Source organism: Herpailurus yagouaroundi, unplaced genomic scaffold (assembly GCF_014898765.1).
Source record: "Herpailurus yagouaroundi ecotype Mexico unplaced genomic scaffold, PumYag 187, whole genome shotgun sequence".
NCBI lineage: Eukaryota > Metazoa > Chordata > Mammalia > Carnivora > Felidae > Herpailurus > Herpailurus yagouaroundi.
This window is the reverse complement of record NW_024412418.1, coordinates 16,224,479-16,248,102: the sequence shown is the minus strand read 5'-3', so window position 1 is coordinate 16,248,102 and position 23,624 is coordinate 16,224,479. Positions and strand designations below refer to the sequence as shown.

General features: G+C 47.6%; 1 protein-coding gene across 3 annotated transcripts in view; it reads left to right on the top strand.

Annotated features, from left to right (window-relative positions):
- The window catches only part of LDLRAD3 (low density lipoprotein receptor class A domain containing 3), a 195,547-nt gene that overhangs the window by 68,190 nt on the left and 103,733 nt on the right, over window positions 1-23,624 (top strand). For all 3 annotated transcript variants that reach the window (XM_040495438.1, XM_040495439.1, XM_040495437.1), the window contains one exon: window positions 12,599-12,733. In XM_040495438.1, coding sequence (XP_040351372.1) covers window positions 12,599-12,733 — 135 coding nt within the window. The remainder of the gene's footprint in view (window positions 1-12,598; window positions 12,734-23,624) is intronic.

Sequence of the window (23,624 nt, the reverse complement as noted above, 5' to 3'; positions counted from 1 at the left end):
TTTTCCTTTCATTGTTCAGGTTAGATCATGTCTGTTAGTCTTTTGTCAAGTTTACTTTCTCTTCTGTCATCTCTAGTCTGAGCCCACACGGTGTGTTTGTTTCTTCGTCACTGTATTTTTCAGTTCTAAAGTTTCTTTTTGGTCCTTCTTTATACCTTCTGGGTTCTTTGCTGAGACTTTCTATTTTCTATTTGTTTCAAGAGTGTATGTGATTGCTTGTTAGAGTCTTTCTGTAAGAGCTGCTCTGAAGCCTTTGTCACATAATTCCAACATCTGTCTTATCTTGGCGTCGATGTCTGTTGATTATCTTTTCCCATGAGAATTGAGATTTTCCTGATTGTTTTCACAAGGTAAGTTAATTTTGGATTATATTCTAGATATTTTGTTGGCTATGTACGACCTTCTGGGTTTTGTGTCAGTCCTGCAGAGAATGCTTATATTTTTGTTTTAGTAAGCAAATGACCCTGTTGGGTCAGGCCACAGATTCCTAACAGCCCCTCTGTGGGCTGCCGTTGTCATAGTTTTCAAACTGTTTTTGCACTGCTGTTTGGATGTGTCGTGCATGGGCACCTCCTGTGTGGTCTGTCTGAGACGTGGGCAATAGTCGGTGAGTTTGGTTCTCAAAGTCTTGGGTGTGCTGATTAGGACCAGATCCATGCTTGTGCAGACTGGGGACAGCCTAGAAGTTCATAAATAACTTTATAGGGTTGCTTTTCCAAGTTCCTCCCTGCCCACCACTGTCTTTCCGATACTTTGTAGTTTTCCTGGGACTGTGCCGGGGGAATGAGGGAATAGTAAGTTCACCACTGTTTCAGTGATAGATTGAATTTTGTTCTTCTTCCCCAGTTGGTCTACTCCAGTTTACTTTCCAGAATCTAAAAATAGCTGTACCATGTATTTGGCTAGGTTTTTATTGCAGCTGCACGCAGTGGCAGAGACGGGGCGGGTGTGATTACCGCATCCGACCTGGAATTGGAACCTCCCGCAAATCAGTCTTAGGATCACAAGGAAAGAGACAACCAGATGTTATTTGCCTTCTGATATGACCCAACAGGAACACACATCATCACTGTGAGGCCTTTCTGCCAAAACTTCCAACCTGAGCCTGATTGATTGAGCCTGTGAATCTGCCATAGTCAATTTGTGCTGTAGTAACAGAAGGCCATGGACTGGGTGACTTAAACTTATTTCTCATAGTCCTGGAAGTCCAAGATCCAGGCTACCATCGTGGCTGGGTTCTTGGTGTGGGCCCTCCTCTTATTGATGTCCTCACTTGGCCTTCCCTGGTGAGGAAGGCAGAAGAGAAAGTAAACTTTCTTCTTTCACACATAGAGAAATCCCTTGGCCCCTCATCTCATAACGGCCCTGATCCCATCCTGAGAGTGCCACCTTCATGACCTCATCTTACCCTAATCTCCTACCAAAGGCTCCAACTCCAAGACCATCCCGTTTATTAGGGGTTAGGGTTTTAACATGTGAACTCTGGGAGACACAACGTGATGTCTGTAACACTAGCCATTTGTTTACAGGAAATTCAGGGACAGGGGAACATGTTAGCGACTCCATGGGGAGACATGCAGCCAGACCCAGAATATGGGAGATTCTTCAGGACTCCATTGCATCCATTAATAAATTCTAAGAAAAATTAGAAGAAGAGGGAATCTACAGACTGAAGGGGAGAATGAGTGACAGATCAGTCAAATGCAACATACAGATCTCATTTCAATCCTGACTCCAACAAGCCAACTGTACAAAAAAAAAAAAAGTGGGGGCACCTGGGTGACTCAGTCAGTTAAGCCCCTGGCTCTTGATTTTGGCTCAGGTCGTGATCTCACGGTTCGTGAGATCAAGCCCCGCGTTGGGCTCAGCTCTGACAGCGTGGAGCCTGCTTGAGATCCTCTCTCTCCCTCTCTCTGTCCCTCCCCTGCTTGCTCTCTGTTGGTGTCTCTCCAATTAAATGAATAAACATTTGGAAAAAAAATAACCCCCAAAATCGAGGTAACTGGGAAAATGAATTGTGGTTGTATATTTAATGGTGTTAAGGCAATCCTGTTAGTTTTTTGAAGTGTGAGAATGAAAACAAAAAATGAAGTGTGAGAATGATAATCTGTTTATTATTTTAAAAAATACTTATATATAAAGATGTATCTATATGTATACATATATAATATCTAATAGCATATTAAATATAGTAAAAATAAGTATAATAATAATTAGAAATATATAAAGATGAAATCTCATGAGGGGTAGTGGATGTGGGTAGGGTTGAAACGAAACTGTCAGTGAGTTGATAATTTTTAAAGCCAGATGATTGGAACATGGGGATTCATTATGCCAGTCTCTACATTTGTACATTGGTTTCATTGGATTATGTCTTGACTTTGCATCGATAACTAAAGAATCATAAATTTTTTTAATGTTTATTTAGTTTTGAGAGAGAGAGAAACAGAGCACGAGTGGGGGAGGGGCAGAGAGAGAAGGAGACACAGAATCCAAAGCAGGCTCCAGGCTCTGAGCTGTCAGCACAGAGCCCAACACGGGGCTCAAACTCACGAATCTTGAGATCACGACCTGAGCCAAAGTGAGACGCTTAACCGACTGAGCCACCCAGGCACCCCTGGAGAATTGTAATTTTAAAGAACTTTGTTTTTACAGATGTGTTTTCCCACTTTTTGCATTCATTTGACTCAGGAGTGAGGATAAGCAAGAACCAGGATTTCCTCTTAGCGACTCGCAATGCTGAGATTTTACTCTCTTGCCTTTTGTCCTTTCTCCCTTGGCTGTGTTCAGACCTCTCCTTCTTCCCTGTGCGCAGACATTCTTGGCTGGAGCTCGGCTGGCCACATGGCCCTGACCTGGGTCCCATTCAGTGAAGACAGAGACTCCTGCCCAGAACCGAGATGGCAGAGTTGCCTGGGTGACCACATGGAACACTGATTCACGCTAAGGACCTTATGCTATTGGTTTCACTGTACTTGTGCCCAGAAACACCACCAGGTCCCAGACTGTGTTTCTTCCACTGCTGACAAGTTCTTGCCTGTCCCCCCAAGCAGCCAAATGGTTTCGCCAGTGTCTCTGTGGTTTTTGTTCACAGAGCCCCTAGGTGCTGGCATGTTCCCAAAGCTCTGGTCACGTCAGCCAGATTCGAGTCTATATTTCTTCTTCACTCCTCCGCCAGTGGCAGTGGCCTCAAGGAGTTGGGCCCGCATCAGATGGGCAGCAGGAGGACCCTTTCGCCCATTGCTCCAAAGCCCCCTCATCAAGGTTTCCTTAAAGACTCCTTCCTGTGTGACCTGCTTCCTTACGGAACCATCCCTGGTTTGCCAGGGCTGGGCCGGGTCATTCTCCTGTGTGTTCACATACCGTCCTGGGCCTCCTCCGAACAAACGCCACCTAAAAAGAGAGACCTGCCTTGAGCACCCTATTAAAACTTAACCCCCTTCCTCGCCAGTCTTCCATTCTGTTTTCTTCTCTGCTTCACTCTTCTCAATGCCACCTTGTGTTCATGTTCTGTCTTCCCTGCTTGTGACCTCCTGAGATGGTATATTGGTAGGTTCACAGCTGTGTCCCCAGTGCCAGGCATGCAGTCGGGCTCGGCCTTAGCACGAGTAAATATATGTGGAACGAATCACACTCGTCATGCTTTATCTTCATTGCCTATTGCCTTTCCTGTCTCCCCACTAGAATGTCAGCTCTGGAAGAACACAGACTGGGATTTCTTTTATCCCCTGCGCCTAGTGGAGTGCTTTATTTGAAGGAAGTAGTCAGTCATAAATGTCTGTTGACAAATGGGCCAAGCAACTAACTAATCAAACAAAGGGTTAAAGAAGGAAGACAGGCAGTCAGGATATATTCCTAACATATGGATGTCTTGAACCTCTTCTGCAGTCTCAGATGTATACCCACAGGGCATATTTAGGCCACACATTGTTCATTAGCCCCCAGCTCCTGCCTTCTTTCAGATTCTCTTCTTTCCACAATTTCTATGCTAGACCTGTGCATGATGCCGCAAAGGATATAGACCTGGGTCACATACAGGACCCTGGCATTGTTGAGATCGTACTCGAGCAAGGGAGACAGTAATGCTCACATCCAGATGATTAGAACATGGGGTTGGCAGTTGGGAGTGCTGTGGGAAGCTGTGATGGGAAGGTTATTTCTCTCTGGGCTCATCAGTGGGAGCTGTTGAAGGACGCGGACCTAGGAGAATGAATACCATTAAAAAGTTAGCACTACGGTTTCAGGCTTAGAACCCAGGCAGAGGCTGGGAGGCATGCAAACTACAGGACATAGAAGCCACTTGGTTGACAGTTGCTGAACACTTACATGCATGTGGCACATTTCTATGTGCTTTAATGTGTCTAATCTCATTTTAGGTTGGTAATATTACTCCCTTTTTATAGACAAGGAGACAGTTACAGAGAAGTTGAATAGCTTGCCCAAGGTCACCCAATAAGTGGTACAGTCAGTATCTCAACCCACACAGGATAAATCCAGGATCCAAACTCTTAACCACTATATTGGTAGGTGTAGTTATGTGTAACGTGCATAATGTTAATTATAACAAGCATCTATTGAATGCCTCTGCGGGCCACATGCTAGTCTCAGTTATTTGCATGTATTATCTCAATTATAACAAAATCTTATTATATAGGCACAATTTGCTTTGTAAGTAGGTTCCAGCCAAACGTGAGGCTTGAACTCACAACCTTGATACGAAGACCTGAGCTGAGATCAAGAGTCAGATGCTTAACCGACCAAGCCTCCCAGGTGCCCCAATAATGGCAGTATTTTTATCCCCCATTTTACAGATGAGGAAAATGAGGCTGAGAGAAGTCAGATGATTTTCCCAGCATGATGTACTAGTGAGTGGGAAAGCTGAAATATGAACCCAGGTGGACTTCACACTCAGTTCTAACCATAACAGCAAAGTGTATGCTTGGCCTGGTAGGCTGGGGCAGATCAAGAAAAGTTAAGAATTGGGGGTTGTATTTTATACCCAGTCAGGAGCAGTGGGTATTGAGCCAAGTGCATGCAAGGTGCGGAGAGGGAGAAGGTCAGACGTGGCTGGAGCCTGAGGAACTGGGACATGGTGGTCCTTTAATAGGAGTGGAATCGCAGGAAGGGGGCGGGGGGAGGTCGTCCATTTCAGACACGCAGAGTTTGAGGAGAGGGGATGTTCAGGCAGAAGTGTCCACAGGGCGTCAGGAAGGAGGTTTAGTGCAGGAGGAAAGGTCTGGGGAGCCATCCACGCAAAGGCAGTGGTCGGGGCAGTGAAATTGGGTGTTAGGAGCTAGGCACGTCTGGGAAGCGTTTCTAGGGAGGAGGAGACAAACTACCTCAGCAAATTCTGCCACTGGCACCTGGTGGACTCTAGAGGGGTTTTGGAAATTCAAATCCTCTGAGTCCTTAGAGACTGAAAAAGAGGCAAGTGGAATTAAGGACTCTTGGCCTCCTGCCTCTGGCCCTCCTGCATAATGACCTCTTGCCCTCCTGCAGACTCGGAAGAGGTTCTAGCTGCAGAACATGGCTGTGCATGGGCCCCAGTGGCTTGGTGGGCAGAGGACTGCGGGAGAGGCCTTGCAGAGCAGACTTGGAGAGGAAGGCAGGAACTCGCAGCTGGCCGCACACGGGCTGCCTCTTTGAAGGTCGGCGGCAAGCGTTTTCCAGGCCACAAAAAGGGTAGTGCTTGTTAATGGGACAGATGATTTGCACAGAGGCTTGGGGCCAGGCGCCCTGCATCCTGGAACAGAGGAAGTCCCAGGGCAGTTCCATCTCCCCCAGCTGCCTGGTTTCCAGAGAAATGGGGCTGGAAAGACAAGATTTCCCTGGGGGCCATGAGGTTGGGATGCCTGGTGAAGAGGGGAAGAGAAACCGCCACAGGATGGGAAACAGATGGGAAGTGAGGGCGCTGGTGATGAGGGGTTTCTCATTGACGTGCTTTATGAAGAACCCTTTGAGGTAGAAGAGGGGCTGACTTCACAGACTTTAAATGGATTAAAGGCGACATTTCCTACATCCTGCTAGAGACGGATTGCTTCATTTCCTGTCTCGAAGCCGGTCAGTTGCTTTTGGGCAACCGCAGTGGGCCTCGGGTCCTTCTCCTTCAGATGTGGTTGAAGTAAACGCTGCCAGTTTAATTAACCACTGAGCTTAACCTTAACTCATTCCTCTCTCTCTCTCTCTCTCTCTCTCTCTGTCTCTCTCTCTCTCTCTCTGGCAGGGAAAGACAAGTTCTCTTTCCTGACTATTGTGGGCTGGGAAACATCCTGAGATCCCTGTTTGTTGTGCTGATAATAATAACTGAGGAGTTTTTGAGTCTGCTGTTGAGTTTTTGAAATCGACTCTCCAGACCATTTTTTCCATCCTTGCTGAGATAGTGTTCCTCTTTCTAGTTACCTAAGTAAAGTAATACATTTTCTGGTGACTGGTAAACCTGACCAAGGACAAAGAAAACATACATTTGGAGCACATTAAATATTGCTAGAAAATACTGAGACGTAACATCCTAAAGAACAGAGTATTTCCCGCTCGGCTGATGAGCTGTGCATTGAGCAGTTACTGTTTCAGGGTCCCGCGGAAGGCTCTACGGGACCACAGGGACCCGTAGGACTCTTTCCTGCCCACCCAGAGCCTGCGGGGCTGGTCCACCGCAGTCCCATGTACACTCACCCCGAGCTTTGGCTGAGCCTGGTAGGTAGCTGCGGAGGCCCTGGAAGAGATACCGTGAAACTCGAGCTGTCTGGGGTCTTAGGGGAGATTTGCTCCTCTGGTTAAGTGAGTCTGACTAATAACTGAACGTCTTTATACTTTTGAGGACCCTGGTTGCCAGGGATCTCTCTGAGATGCGTTGCATCCTGGCGTAATCGGTGTTTACCTTCGTTGGTGACAGTGCAGGGCCATTCTTAGAAACGTTAATTTTTAGACCAGGCTATAATATAGGGTTGCCTTTGGCTCCTTTTGGAACTTTCTGGTCTCTTTTGAAACTATCTTAGGCTGCTCTGCTTTTGGAATTCTTAAGGCAGCTTTTTATAGCTTTTCTGTCTCCTGCCATCGACGTCTGCTTTTATTTCTTGCTGGCAGTTTGTCTGTAGAGCGGCAGTCAGCAGCCCCTCTCCCTTCTCATTCGCTGTGCCTTTGGGAATGGGAACCCAGACCTTGTTGGAATTCACATAAATGGAGAATCCATAGACCCTGAGGGAGGTGAAGGCTTGAGGGCCCTTTTGCGAGGAAGCTCCTGGCATTTGAAGGACACGGACATCGCAGCGTGTGTCTTGATGGTTCAAAGGCTTTTTTCTCTGGCTTGCCGCTGGCTTAGGGGAATGTTCCGTGGGCTTCCTCTGCCTCTGTTTCTCTGCCCTGACATTGGGTGGTGGGGAGGATACACTGTTTTCTGAGGAGCCGCCAATGAGGAGGTACCCCAGGTATGGCTTTTTGCCAGCACGTACCTGTGTCTTCTGAGCAGCTGGGCACCTAAGCGCGAAAGATACTAAAACAGGTGTTTGTGGGCCAGAGAGAATTTCGTGACGGAAGAGTGAAGGAAAAGGACAGCGAATGATCCCTGGGACATTTCTGCCAGATTAGACACTTAACATGTTTTCGTGAAATCTTTCAAACATACTGAAAAGGAAAATTGAGATTAAATGAACACCTGTGTCCCCAACGCCGTGTTTTAAAAATCCCATTATTGGGGCGCCTGGGTGGCGCAGTCGGTTAAGCGTCCGACTTCAGCCAGGTCACGATCTCGCGGTCCGTGAGTTCGAGCCCCGCGTCAGGCTCTGGGCTGATGGCTCAGAGCCTGGAGCCTGTTTCCGATTCTGTGTCTCCCTCTCTCTCTGCCCCTCCCCCGTTCATGCTCTGTCTCTCTCTGTCCCAAAAATAAATAAACGTTGAAAAAAAAAATTAAAAATCCCATTATCTATTGTTGTTACCATATTATTATAACTATGTTAACTGTAGTTAATAATAATCTGTCATATTATTAATCCTATAATGGTATAACTAGGTTAACTATAGTTAATAATACAGTAGTTAATACTATACTATACTATAGTATAGTATAGTTAATACTATACTATAGTATAGTATAGTTAATACTATACTATAGTTACTATACTATACAGTAGTTAATACTATAGTTAATAATACAGTGTACTTGGAAGCTGCTGAGAGAGATCTTTTTTTTTTAATTTTTTTTTTAATCTTTATTTATTTTTGAGAGAGAGACAGAGTGTGAGCAGGGGAGGAGCTGAGGGGAGGGAGAATCAGAAGCAGGTTCCAGGCCCTGAGCTGTCAGACAGAGCCGGATGCAGGGCCCGAACTCACGAACCGTGAGATCATGACCTGAGCCGAAGTCGGACGCTTAACCGACTGAGCCACCCGGGCGCCCCAAGTAGATCTTAAAAGTTCTCATCGCAAGAAAAAAAATTCATAAGTGTGTATGGCAATGTATGTTAACTAGACTTATTGTGGTGGTCATTTCACAACGCATGCAAATATCAAATCATTATTTTGTATACCTGAAACTAGCATAATATTGTATGTCAGTTATGTCTCACTTAAAAAAATCCTATTATTTCTGTTTTGACTTATTTGCTTCAGGTTTTTGAAATAAAAGGTTACCAGGCATCATTAGAAGTTTGCAGTATGTACTTGTTCCTGGATTCTGTCCTTCTCCCTTCTCTCCAGAGGCATCTACTGTCCTGAACTTACTTTTCTCCCTCACTGTCATATGTGTGAAATTTATCCATCTTGACTCTGGTTCTTTGATTTCTCTTTCTTTCTTTCTTTCTTTCTTTTTTTTTTTTTTTGTTGTTGTTGTTGTTGTTGATTGAATTTTTACTACTCTTCATCAGGGGTTGGCAAACTATGGCCCCTAGGCCAAATATGCTCTACCACCTGTTTGTTTGTTTTTTATTTTTTAATTTTATTTATCTTTTGAGAGAGAGAGCTCACGAGGGAGCAGGGAGGAGCAGAGAGAGAGAGAGGCAGAGAGAGAGACTCCCAAGCAGGCTCCATGCTGTCAGCACAGAGCCCGATGTGAGGCTCAAACTGGTGAACCATGAGATCATGACCTGAGCCGAAATCAAGGGTCGGATGCTCAACCGACTGAGCTACCCAGGCACCCCGTCCCACCTGTTTTTATAAATAAAATTTTATTGGAACACAGCCATGCCCTTTTGTGTATGAATTTTCCATGGCTGCTTTGCATTACAATGCCAAAGTTGAGGTTCTAGCAGACACAAAGGCAGAATGGTTAGCAAAGCCTTAAATATTTGTTAACTGGCCCTTTACAGAAAACGTTAGCCTCCTCCTGCTGCGGAATTCTCTTATAACACTGTAGCACGTTGTACCTGTTTTCCCATGGGTGAGCATTTGGGTCATTTCTAATTTTCTTATTTTACACGCGGTGCTTCCGTAAACATTTTTGTTTTGTTCAGGATTCTCCTGGAGTGTGCAGTAAGCGAAATCACTGGGCTGTGGGGCATGTGCACCTTTTTACGGGCTGCGACTAAATTGGTCTCCAAGGTGGATCCACCAATTTGCGCTCCCAATGGTGGTCCCTGAGACCTTCTCTCCCTCCACATCCTTGCCAACAACCTGATATTTTAAGACCATAAGTTTGGCAAGTGTGCTGTGGTTAAGGCGGAGCTTTATTACCGATGACAGTCAACGTTTTTTCAAGTTGTTATTGACCATTTGCCATTCCTCTTGTGGGAACTTCCCGGTCGTTTCGCCCATTTTCATACTGAGTTGTTCGTCTTCTTCCTTTTGGGTTGTGAGACATCTGCCTGACATCTGCCTGTGTGAGCCTGACTGATAGTCCTTTTGGCTGCATGGGTTAAACCCAGTCTGTGACTTGGTTGTCAGTCTGGATTCTTTCTCAGAGCTGTGTCTTAAGGGATAGTCAGTCTTTGTTCATCTTGAAGATACGTGTGATCTGTATGTACGCCTAACACGCATGTGTATGTAATGTGTCTGTGCGCATACATGTGCACACACGCACGTACAGATAGATGCCTTCTTTGCCATGGGAAAGTTTGCAGGGTTGCAGGGGTGTAAGGCTGACGGAAAGTGAGTGGATGCCGGCACCATCAGCAAGGTTGACTCAGCACAGACTCCCCTACCAGAGCCTTCACGTACGTGGGCAGAGCCCCATCTTGGAGTGATTACAGCGCCTTCCCGAGGCTGTCTGTCGGAGCGAGCTGATTGCTGCTGACGCCTCGGCTGCGGGCACATGACCCGCGAGGTCCCAGGGAGGCTGAAGGCCACCACGGAGGGCTGCCGAAGGGTTTGGAGGGCTGCCTTCGACAGAAACCAAACGTGATTTGTGGTTTGGGCTTCCCCATTTTGGTTTTGGCTGAAATCAGACCTTGGTTTCACTCTGATCAAGTTGAACAGCTCTGTGGCCCACAGCGATTTAAATAATTAAAACTTAATATTTTCAGGCCAGACTGCTTTTATTTGACTTTACACTGGTCCATTATCTTTAAAACTGAGAGCCCTGGCTTCTTCCTCCCCTCTACCTCCTCTGACCTTTCAAGTCAAGCTTTCTGAGTTAAATAGTTAAAGATACTGGGGAAAAACAAAACAGAACAAAACAAAACAAAACAACCCTCTTCAGTCCTTCGGGTTTATGAAGCCCTGTGAAGTCTTCAGCCCTTGCAGCCTTGATCTGTGTATATCTTAACAATAGCTCAATGAAGCGTGTGGGAAAGATGTATTACAAATGCCATCTTGCAGGGGCACCTGGGTGGCCCAGTCGGTTAAGCGTCCGACTTTGGCTCAGGTCACGATCTCGCGGTTCGTGGGTTCGAGCCCAGCATCAGGCTCTGTGCTGACAGCTCAGAGCCTGGAGCCTGCTTTGGATTCTGTGTGCGTGTCTCTCTCTCCCTCCCCCTCCCCACTCATGCTCTGTCTCTCTCCCAAAAAATGAATAAACATTAAAAAAATTAAAAACAAAATGCCATCCCACAATTGAGGACCGCTGAAGGGCAGCACGGCTAACTTGCCCCTGACCCCATAGCAATCCCTGTGCTGGCCCCAGCGCCCCAACCTGGTGCTCTTCCCATCACGTGTGATGCAATTGTGGGCTTGGTTTAGTACCCCACATCTAGTATGACCCCTCCTCATCGTCACCAGCGTTGCCCGTGCAGGGAGGGCCTCACTCTCTGGACCGAGACAGACATTACTAAGGGAGTGTGTCTAATGTTCCCTGAGCGTTATGCTACGAGTCAGACTTTGCACCGCACGTTTTCTCACATGCCATCTCATTGGATGCGCGAATTAATGCTGTAAGCAGGGCCGGCTTCCGGTCCTGTCTCCTGCACAGGTAGCCAGGGCCCAGACTCCACTTGGAAGGACACCATGCTTGCTTTTATCCCCTGCACTGCCTTCTTGAATTTTTAACTAATTTCTGAACAGTTGACCCCGAGTTTTCATTTTTTAATATTTTTGTTTTTTGTATTTTTTGAGCCAGAGAGCGAGAGGGAGGGGCAGAGGGAGAGGGAGGGACAGAATCCCAAATTGATGTGGGGCTTGATCTCACGGCTGTGAGATCATGACCTGAACTGAAATCAAGAGTCAGACATTTAACCGACTGAGCCCGACCCCACATTTTCAGTTTGCACTGGGCCCCACAAATTATGTAGCCAGTCCTGTCTGTAGATAAAGAAACCGAGACTCCAAGAGGTGAAGTAATTTGCGCAGGATTACACGGCTAATAACTGGCAGAGCTAGGATTGGACGGATTTCTACTTTGCTACTTCATTTGTTGAAAATAGCAATGAGCCTTGTTTGAATCGCACTGCAGGGAACAGGGAAACAGGTAAATTGCATTGTACAAATACTGATTTTCTGTGGAGAATTGCTTCTGCGTTGAGTAGTTTTGTGTAGACCTCACGCTGGCTAGTTAGTACCACTCTTTTCCTTGAGGGGAGGGACAATACCTATCATTTCTTTTGAGGTTCTGAAAGTGCCTAGACCAGGGAGCCTCACAGCGGTGCTGCTCAGGCTGATCGAGAAGGTTAATGGGCTTCTTGGATTGTAACGAAATTGAGACCTCTGAGTTTACCTTGGTAAGCCATAAAGATACATGAGGGATTAAGAGGCTTGTCCATAGTCACAGAACCAGAAGAATCCAGCCCAGCTCTTGGACCAGATCATGCCATCACTCCCTGGGTGGCAGGTGTTCAGGGATCCCCAACTCATCTCCTCCTGGCTTTGCTTATCTGTGTGTCTTATGGTACCAACCATTTCACTCTGACTTTCCCAGGAGATTCGGGTTTTGCCCCAGGCCCCTCAGAGGCAGCGGGCCAGCCTAGAGGTTAACCATGTGGAGTGAGTCATTGCCTCCTGGCCGTGTTGGTACGTTATAGGGTACCGCCTGGTGACTTGGGAGAAGGAGCTATTAGAACAGGGCAGGGTAAGTGTTGTCCTGTCTTCCTCATTGGCTGGCCAGTTTCCCAGGATGGTCATTGAGTCCGCCATCTTGGAAGATGAGCTCACTGCTTCCTGAGCAGGACACACTCCTGGTTTGGGGGCTTCTCCAAGGGACTCACTGGCCTCCCTGATGATCTGCTGTGTTCTCCCTTCACAGCCGCCAATCCTCTGCTTTGCTCCACCGCCCGCTACCACTGCAAGAATGGCCTCTGCATTGACAAGAGCTTCATTTGCGATGGGCAAAATAACTGTCAAGACAACAGCGACGAGGAAAGCTGTGAAAGCTCTCAAGGTAGGAAGCCTCCTAAGCTTTAAAAAACAATTGCGTCGCCATATACCACAGTTAACACTGAACAGAAAGAAACAACACCCATACCCCCTCCAAATACAACAGCCATGTTAGTTTTTACACTTTGCCTTGTGGCCCTTGTACATATGCTTTTAACCCTAATGCACCTACCATTTTGTATTTTGTGTTTCTCCTGTTTGGAGTATCGCATATACATTTTCTCTCCAAAACTGTAATTTGCCCCAGCTGCCTTGCATATGGTCAGGGTGCTCTACTGTGGTTTTCTATGTTGTTGCATGAGTTGGGGCCACCTGGATTGGTTTTTTTCCCATTGCATTACTTCTTTAGGCTAAATTCTGCAGAGCACAGTCCGTGGCTTACACCTCAATGTGCAGCTGTTTGAAACAATACTTCCTTTTCTTTACATGGTTGCTAACATTGTCTGCACATGTCAGTTTTATCTTCATATCCCAGGCATTCGCTGCTGTTCTGTTTTTTCCATTTTTGCTAATTTAGGAGTCCTAGAATGATAGCTCCCCAAATGCTTTAATTTGCATTTCTCTGATTATGAGCAAAGTCAACATTTTCCCCCGTGTGTTTGTTTACTACTTTGCTCCCGCTTGTGTGAGTTGCCTGCTCCTATCAGGGTTTTTTCGCTCTCGGAGCTGTTTTATAGAATCTGAAGAGATACAGTTGGGGGGATGGAAAGATGAGCTTTTAAGGGAGCCCAGAAGGACACAGCGGGGTCATATCCTCTGTTAAAACTGACCAGGTTCTTTTCTTTACTCATTGACTCTTTTCTTCAGTGATTAAAAGAATATATAGGGGCGCCTGGGTGGCGCAGTCGGTTAAGCGTCCGACTTCAGCCAGGTCACGATCTCGCGGTCCGGGAGTTCGAGCCCCGCGTCAGGCTCTGGGCTGATGGCTCGGAGCCTGGAGCCTGCTTCCGATTCTGTGTCTCCCTCTCTCTCTGCCCCTCCCCCGTTCATGCTCTGTCTCTCTCTCTGTCTCAGAAATAAATAAATGTTAAAAAAAAAAAAATTAAAAAAAAAAAAGAATATATAAAGATTTTAAAATGTACATCCAAATTAAGGCATCCTAAGAAGTATGTATTTCTAATGTTATAAACTGGTGCAAATCTGTATGCAATCATTACTCTTTTCACTTAATGTCAAGTTGCTGTGTGATTCACCTACATTGTTGCTTATCGGTAGACTTCATTTGTTGTGACTGTTACTCAGTATTCTGCTGTGTGTACCACAGTTTATAGATTTAATACAATTATAAGCTGGAAAGGCAAGAGAAAGGTGGCTAACTGATTGGCTCATATGTTGGGAGGCAAGATGGATGGAGTAAGCTCTGTGAAGTTACAGATAGGCCAGTTTCAAAGTCCTAGCTTTTATTTTGGTTGATGTTTATTATTATTAGGTGCAGGCCATTATTAAAAATGGATGAGTGAATGAATGAATGAATGAATGAATGGGTCAGGCCTAGCCCACTGGTGAGGGTAGGTCACACATCAAGGATTATAACCAATCCAAATCTGTGTACCTGAGGGTCCATAGACAAGAAAAGACAAAATGTGTATCAACATAGATTTTGCCAAAATTGGTGCAGAGAACAGCTCTGGGAGGTGAGTCTTAGGTAGCATTAGCCTCTGGTTGTCCTCATCCAGAAAATTTCCCTCCTTGAGTTTTTTCTTCACCAGTGGTTCTCAAAGTATAATCCTCAGACCAGCAGCATCAGCATCGTGTGGGAACTCTGTGGAAACACAGAGCTCGGGCTGTGCCCCAACCAGCAGAATCAACCCGGGAAGTGGACCCAGCAGTCTGTGTTTTAACAAGCCCTCCAAGTGACTCCAACACATGTTAAATCTGAGAACCACTGTTTTATACCAACTTTAGAGACGTTTCTAATCTTGCCATTTCCCTGGGAATTTCTAAACTGCTGATTGGATGGCAAGGTGTTTCTAGCCTTTACACAAAGTCAGATGTTTATAAACCAAAACTTACCAGTGTAACTCCTATGGCCTCTGCCATCGGCAGCAATAGATACCACATAGGGGAACAGCGGTCACAAAGTGAAGGTATTAGCATAGATAGGAGGGATGGAAGAACATTTTCTGCAAATACTGTTTCTTATGTAGTTCGTTATGTGTTTATGTATCCTAGACTCACCTGTGGTGCCATGAGATGTTCAGCAAAACGACCCCTATCTCAAAAATTTGGAAATTAGGGAATTTGTCCTGGTGGGTTTGGGCAGCATCCCCCTACCCTCCACGTGCTTATCCCTGCATTTTGCTGTAGCAGATTCTTGCTCGCCCTTAAGAACTGTCTCTGTGATGGCTGGGCGAAGTTTGTATTTCTAAATCCAGCTCCTTTCTCTCTCTCTCTGCCTTGTACTCTCATTGTTATAAACAGAGGTGGAGGGCGAGTCAGTGGTGAGACCCTTGCACACGAAGCCCAGCTCTTGGCAGATATGAAACTTGAAGCAGCATTCGTTAGTCTCTCGGCTTTGTGCCCCCCTTACCCAAACAACACCCCTGTAGAATGTAAGCTCTGTTTGCATGTGCTCCCCGAAAACATGTCCCATCCGGGCACGGGTGACAGCTGTCAGGTGCCGTTTGGCATGACAGCCTCCGAGCCCGGGTGCTTTGCATTGTGGAAAGGCACTTCTGCCAGTTACCAAAGAACAGGAAGAAGAAAAGTGTGCCTTTTTTGCCCCTCAAATGTCACCGATCCTACCTAGCTGCACAGCGCCCTTGCACATAGTGGATTCAATAAATTGTGTATGCTAGAAAAGATGTCTTTGTCGGGTGTTATGTTATGAAGCTGCGTTTAATTTGTCCCTTCTGTGCTGACAGCGTATATATATTTAGGTTATGTGAGTTCAAGTGTACACAGTCTATTAAAATAATAAGTATCACTACTGGTATTTAAATAGAGTGGGTGGTTCTGTCATTCCCTCAATGGGAGTGCGCCCTGTAGTGACAGGGGACAAGAATCTGGACCTGCTGGCCCCTTGGCCGGTGTGCAGTTCTGTATTCCCACTATGATGTGAGTGTCTTTCCACTCCGGGTGTGATTCTAGTATCAGAGGGTGTACTTGTCTCTATCGAGTGGCTTCTAAATGCGAACTGGCTACTAATTCCGGTGCGTGAACAAAGGAACGCCAGTGTTCTGGGGCTGGGGGAAAACCTGACTCAGACTGGGCTTTTGAGAGACCGTGCTTCATGCAGTGTCTTCCTGAAGAATGTCAGAGGCATCTTGACTCGACAAAATATGGTCTTAACACGGCGCGGGATTTGACCCATTGTCCTCTGAATAATGTGAACATTTATCGAGTCTTACCAAGCGCCAGATACTGTGCTAAGCACCTTCTGCACGCGAGCTCATTTAGTCAGAATACATCCTCTCTGCTCCGGCGGGGCTTCCAGACCTTGAAAAATGTGTCTTCGCTCTCACTCGGTGTGGGAAAGAAAATTATATTTTATAATGTTTATTTTGATGGAGTGGAGAGGACTGGCCCTAAGACAGGAAATACGGTGCTTGAAATACTTTTCTTCCGACTTGATGAGGGTATGAAAAAAGTCGTGTCTCCACTTGAGAGACACCAGCTGTGTGTGCCTCTCCTCCCTGTCTTGCTCATCCCGATTTAGTTCCCTCCTCTATCCTTGGCCTTTGAAACCAACAACAAACTGTCAGAAATTGGAAGTGGGAGGGGACCGCGAAAGCGCAAACATGACCGTGTACCTTTCTTTTTTTTTTTTTCTATCAACGTTTTTATTTATTTCTGGGACAGAGAGAGACAGAGCATGAGCGGGGGAGGGGCAGAGAGAGAGAGGGAGACACAGAATCGGAAACAGGCTCCAGGCTCCGAGCCATCAGCCCAGAGCCCGACGCGGGGCTCGAACTCACGGACCGCGAGATCGTGACCTGGCTGAAGTCGGACGCTTAACCGACTGCGCCACCCAGGCGCCCCGACCGTGTACCTTTCTATTCCACCGGCAGTGGTGGGGGGGTGGGGCATTAGCCAAAGAACTCGGCGGTGGAGTCGATTTTTAATTGGGGATTTACTGATTGGAAACGTAGCCTGTATATCAGATCATTCCAAAAGCATAGCTTTGGAGCAGACTTGCATATGGCTTTTCTGTTTCTTAGGAACCCGTCTGAGAGTCCACAGTACTGCCGTGCACGTGTTGGGTGTGGCCAGCACTCAGGTAGCCTTAGATATGTTGGATTCAATCCTAATTGAGCGGATAGATTCTTTTCAACTTTGGATAAATGACTGACTGTGGCGGGCATCCTACAGTGATCCCTACCCCCTGGGGTTCATGCCCTGGTAGAGTGCGGTCCTTTGAATGCGATCTGGACCTTGTGACTTGCATGGTTTCTTTCCTTTTTTTTTTAATTGTGTCAAAATACTCGTAACATAAAATGTAGCACCTTAACATTTGTAAGTGTATAGTCCAAAGGTGTTGTGTATTCGCACTGTTGTGCAACCAAACTCCAGAACTTTACTATCTTGTAAAACTGAGACACTGTACCCACAGACAACTCCCTGTTCTCCACTCCAGCCCCTGACAACTGCCATTCAACTTTTTGTGTCCCTGCAGTTGACTACTCTAGATAACTCCTATGAGCGGAAGCATACAGTATTTGTCATTTTGTGACCGGTTTAGTTTTCCTAGCAAAATGTCCGTAAGAGTCATGCTATAGCGTGTGTCAGAATTTGCTTCCTTTTAATTAAGGCTGGATAATACTCCATTGTATGTCTGTACCACCTTTTGTTTATACATTCACCTGTTGATGGACATTTGAGTTCCTTCCACGTTTTGGCTGTTGTGAAGAATGGCCGTTGGGAACATGGCTGTAGAAAGTGTGATTCAATTTTAGTGAAGAGAGTAGCAGCACAGTTGATCGAATGTCACTTCCAAGATTAGATTAGAAAAGATTTTGGCGTTTTGCGTACTCTCTCCTGCTGACGCCTATGGAAGCTGGTTGCCATCTTTGGGCTGCCTCACAGATGGGCTCATGTGGCAAGGAACTAGGTAGGGCTCTGATCAGAGGCCAGGGAGGAGCTGAGGCCTGTCAGCGGCCACCTGAATGAGCTTGGAAGTGGATCTTCCGCTAGCCCAGCCCTGACCTGTCTGTGGCCTGGCGCACACCTTGATTGTGACCTTTTAAGAGGTCTTGGGCCAGAGCTAAGCCACTCCTGGATTTTTTGACCCATGGAAACTGTCAGACAATAAATGTTTGGTTCCTTAAGATAAATTTTGGAGTAATTTATTGTACAATAATAAATAACTAATAAAATGAATACTTCCCACGCGGGTCCCAGTTCTGATTGCTCTCATTGCAGAGAGCTTATGAAGACGTAGGTGTTGTTGAGCGGGTCAGACCTTTGAAGGGAGATCAGGCACACAGGAGATAGATACATACACGGATAAGCGTTGCTTTGCGCAGTAAGCGTCAGGCACCGGTTTTAGCATGGTGCCTGTATTTTCCCATCCAGTCTCACAAAATCCCTGTGAGAGCACCTCCTCTCCCAGACACATGATCTCCACTTCTAGATGAAGAGCTCGAGAAACACACAGGTTGTTCCGTGGCTGTGCCACGTTCACGTAGCAAGTAAATGGTGACGCCAGGATGGGATGTGGATCGTCCAGCATACAGACTAACTAACGTTCTTCGTGGTTCTTCATCGTCCCCTGACACTGCCTCCCGGTTATCACTCACCTGGGACCAGGTACCCCAGGTGATCAGTCCATGCCCGCCCTTGGCCCTCCTGTGAGCTCACGGGCAAGGTTGCGTGTGAAGGCTGGCATACCTTCCCTGTTTCCATACTCAGGTTTTCCTCTCAGTATGAAAGACTAATGATGCCTGTCCACCTTCCTGCTTGATGAGAAATGCTGGAGAGTTAAGCTCTTCTAAAAAAGCCACCAGTGCCAAGATAGCTAATTGAGTATTTTGGCAGTTGGGTTGCAGTTTCTTTATCTTGCCTGCTGTATCCTGGTGATAACGCTCAAGGAGAATTTGGAAAGCTGGTCGTGAGGTTTGGCACCTCCCCAGAAGCTAACAGTGACAGCTTTGTCCTGTTTCTTCTGTAGAAGTGTGTGTTAGTGTGTGTGTGTGAGAGAGAGAGCGAGAAGGAGGGAGGGAAAAAGAGAGGGAGAGAGAGCAAGCAGTCCTTACTGGTGTTTTTTGTCAGTGGGAAGGTAATGGGGTACCTCCATGTGCCAGGCCTTGAGCCACATACAGGGGATACAGTAATGGCCTTGGCCTCTCTTGAATTATGTCCTCCCCCCACCTAAAATTCATATATTGAAGTCCTAAACCCCAGGGCCTCAGGATGAGACCTTATTTGGAAATAGGGTCATTGCAGATGCGATTAGTTAAGATGAGGTCATACTGGAATCAGGTGGGCCTCTAATCTAATCTGACTGGTGTCCTTACAACATAAAGGGCAAACTTGCGTGAGAGTGTGTGTGTGTGTGCGCGCGCACGCGCACACACACACGGAGAACTCCAGTTGAACATGAAAGCAGAAACGGGCTAATACATTTATGAGCCAAGGAACTCCAGACATAGCCAGCAAACCCACCAGATGTTAGGGGAGAGGCACAGCACAGATTCTCCCTCAGGCCCTCAGAGGGAGCCGACCCTGCCAACATCCAGCCTCCAGAACTGTGAGGCAGTAGATTTCTGTTGTTTAAGCCATGTAGTGGGTGGCACGTTGTGAACAGCGGTCCTAGCAAACTAATACAGCCCCCAGGACGCCACCCTCAGGCAGGGCACAGCCGTGTGCCCAGTGCCACAGCGAGGGGATGGGAGCTGCCGGAGGGTGGCCAGAGCACGAAAGCAGGGTGAGAGCAGGGCCCGGGGAGAGGTGAAAGCATGCGGGGCACCGAGGGGACCGTGGGGGCTGAGCATGAACCCATGGGAAGAGCCGCTGCTCTGCCTGCTCTGGGGGTCGTAGAGCCGTGCTTGGTTAATAGGACATCTCCCCACTTGTATCTCGAGACGCTCCCCTCCCGTTCATGGCGTACAGGCCTCATTAACCGTGTCTCCACAGCAGTCCTGGCCCTGGAGTCAGTGAGTCAGCACCCCTCCAGGGGTCTTACTGAGACCATCAACACCCGTTTCCAGGCACCTCCCGACGACTGTGCTTGTGGCTTTCATCTGCCGAGCCTAATGCCACAGCCAGTCTAAACCCACCAGTGACCGGCTCCGGGCGGGAGCCGGAACCGGGGCTTCCAGTGAGGAAATATATAGCTGCAGGAAGGAGGAACTAGGGACAGGGACTGTGTCTTACCCCACCCTCTCAAATAAACACCTCAGAGAAAACCCTGTAGCCGCGGGAATCCGACACAATATAACCGAGTGATCCAACAGCCAAAGAGCATTTCTAGAGAAACCCGGAAGGCACGAGATTGGAAGAGTGCTAGTTTTTATTATCACTTTTCAAATATCAGTGGAAAAGAGCCTTATACGTTTAAAAGCAAAAAAAGAGCCTTCTAGGTTTAGGGGATCCAACCAAAAATGTCGCCAGCTCGAACTTGGTGGAGAGTCAGGATTTCCCACAAAACCGTTGGCCACCAAGTGGTGTCAAGGGCTGCGTCAGAGGGACCCTCAGAAAGACTCGTCCCCACGAAAGAACTCATTTGGCTTTGCTTAGAATAAAGCTGCTGGAGGTACTATTAACGGCAGGATTGCAGAAGCCTTTTTTCCACTTTTAATTTGAGAGTTTAAGAGCCCAGCGGGGCGAGGAAAGGCAGAAATGCCGAAGAAACAGGAGGATGGGCAATGCTGCCTTTCTGTACCTGTGGAGTTTTCTTCCTAATAGTCGAGTGCGTCACGAAAGCTTCCTTTCCTTCAACCACTGCAGCGGGGGCTTGAGGATTTCTGAAATGTCCCTCGTTGAGAAGCAAGTCAGAGTGACTCTCCTCCCGAGACGGTAATTGCTTCCTGATCCCGCAGCCACCGTGGTAATCTTCAGAGCTGTTTCTTTAGGCCCTCCCATTGCCTACACACGTCTCCCTCCTCTTGGCTCTCCAGGCTTCTGCCTCCATCTGTCCATCTGTCCCTCCCTTTCCCTGGCATGCGGCGCATCCAGCCTGGACACCTGAGGCTGTGGACAGAAGTTTCGGGGCAACGGGACTGCATGTGGGGCTTCCTGCCTGTCTGCAAGTCTGCGTTGCAAGTTTTCTGAGCTGCTGCTTGATCATGCTGGGGCCATTTATCTGTCCCGTCTGTGGACAGCTCCCCCCGCCCCCCGGCCCCCGCCCAGCACCCTGTTATTTTCCTGACTATTCCCAACACTCATTCACACACACACCGTTTGCAGGGTGCCCCCTGTTGCCTGGCCCCACTCAGGTCCTGGAAGAAACACACAGCTAGATCCGATTAAAACTGCTCACGGTCTATAAGGGAGAAGCGGCGTGCCCTGCAGATAATTACCCAAAAATGTGATAAATGCTGTCGCAGAGGAACGAGTAGCACGCTGTGGTGACACGAGGGGCATGACTGAGACAGTGGGCGAGGACAATTTCCCTAGGGGAGTATGGATAAATACTCTTGAAGGATAAGTAAAAATGGAGCCAGAAACGAGCGCGAGGCCGGGCATCCTGCCGGAGCGGGTAGGGCAGGAGGAAAGTGCGCATGTGTGTGCGTGTGGGGTGGGGGTGCATGGTGGGCTGAAACTGTCAGGGTGGGTTGGCGCCGGCCGGTGGAGACCCACTCCCTACATGCCTCACTTGGAAGGTGGAGCCAGAGGAAGAAAACCAGGAGAAATGAGATGCTCAACCTCTGTGAGGGAAGTCACAGGAGGGGCTGATTCTGACTGCATACAGCCAGCATTGTGATTCTCCGTGGCTCCTGGTTGGCTCTGCTGACCCACCGGCAGGAAAAGCCTAACCGAGATTTGGGGATACTGTAAACGAGGTTGTGGAATAATCGATTCTGTGAATTCTCTTTGGGAAGGGCCGATGACCGTGGGCTGGGTGTTCCCCGTCTCCCACCCTTGACTAGTAGCTTTCACTTCCTTCCTGGGTTATGCAGTCCTGTAATTATCTTTCCCTTGTTAGCCTCAGTTTGGCTACCTGAGAACTCTTGGCCTGTGAAAAGTGGAAATGGGCTCTGATGTTACAGATATCTTGTCACGTTCCCCAGAGGCTCCCGGACCTCTTTCTCATTTCCTCCCTGTTGCTCTCTGAAGACTGCAGCCTATCAGTCTTTGGTTCTGGAATGCCCCAAAATGACATGTGGCCACGTTCTCCCTCCGTGAGTTCTTTTCCTGGAAATCGTGTCCCTTCTGTAATCACGTGAGCTGCTCAAATTTGCACTGGTAGTCAGCTTTTCTTGAAGATCTTTGGCAGAGCACTTTGCTGTGAGGAGTCAAGATAATTCCTGGGAGCTTAATTTTCAGTTGAGAGAAAGACCAGGAATGCACAATCACCCCTTTGGCCAGCACTACCAACTTGAAAAATGTTGCGTTAATCCTTGCATTTAAAAGTATACACTAGGGGCGCCTGGGTGGCGCAGTCGGTTAAGCGTCCGACTTCAGCCAGGTCACGATCTCGCAGTCCGTGAGTTCGAGCCCCGCGTCAGGCTCTGGGCTGATGGCTCAGAGCCTGGAGCCTGTTTCCGATTCTGTGTCTCCCTCTCTCTCTGCCCCTCCCCCGTTCATGCTCTGTCTCTCTCTGTCCCAAAAATAAATAAACGTTGAAAAAAAAATTAAAAAAAAAAAAAAAGTATACACTAACGTGCTGTATGTTCTGGATACCAACGTACATCAGCTATGTTCTGTCAGCTGCCCCGTCCTCAGCTCCTTCCTGACTGTGTGCTCCACTTAAGACCTTTGGAAGGACGAGCCCTCCGTGCTCTGAGACTGTTCCCAACCACCTGAGCCACTGTGGACCCAATGAGGCACGGACACCTGACCCGAGGCCAGTCCGTTCATGGGCTGGCTGACAGCAGATCAGAATGTCTCCCTCAAACTCAGACGCTCAGGGCGGAGTCAGCCTTAAGAGGCTGAGCAAATGTTTTGCTTTATCCCCCATCGCTCCCGGTTCTCAGCCCTGGTCCCCAGCCCTGGTCCGCGTGAGGCCCAAGGCCTCCGTCTTTTAGTGAGTATCCCAGAGTAAACCTTCCCTTCCACGTGAGCTGACTCGACTGGACCACACGTGATGATAAGCGGCAGCCATTCACGGACTCATGGGAAGAGGTCGTTTCGTACTCAGACAAGTAGGAGGGAGTAGGAAGACGGGAGAGGCAAAGGTACAAATCCTTCGGGGACCTTTAGGATCCATGCTGAGTGTTTCTTCTCTGATTTTTTCCACCGTGATGTTCTTAGTTTGGAAGACTTGAGGTGGCCCAGGGACTCCATATTAGTCAGGAGATGGGCTGATGCAGTGGCTAAAATAAGGTGGAAGTGATACTTTAAGTAAGTGCCTTAAATAAGACAAAGTCTCTCACATGCGACACCCCAGAGATGAGCAGTCCGGGCTGACTGGGAGCCCTGCCCTCTTTGGGGCTCCCGAGGCTGCTCCAGTGGCCACCATTTCCCAGACATCAGAAAGAAGAAAAGAAGGAAAAAAAACCAGGACAGGCCACTTCCTCTTTAAGGAGGTGACCCGAAAGCTGCACAATGTCAGCTTTCTTCATAAGCCAGTGACCTGAACTTAGTCACATGACCACCCGAGCTGCAAGAGAGTCTGAGGCATGTATTCTTTTATTTTTTAATTTTTTTAATGTTTTTTTATTTATTATATGTTTATTTATTTATTTTTGAGAGAGAGAGAGAGAGAGAGCATAAATGGGGGAGGGACAGAGAGAGAGACACAGAATGTGAAGCAGGCTCCAGTCTCCGAGCTGTCAGTACAGAGCCTGATGTGG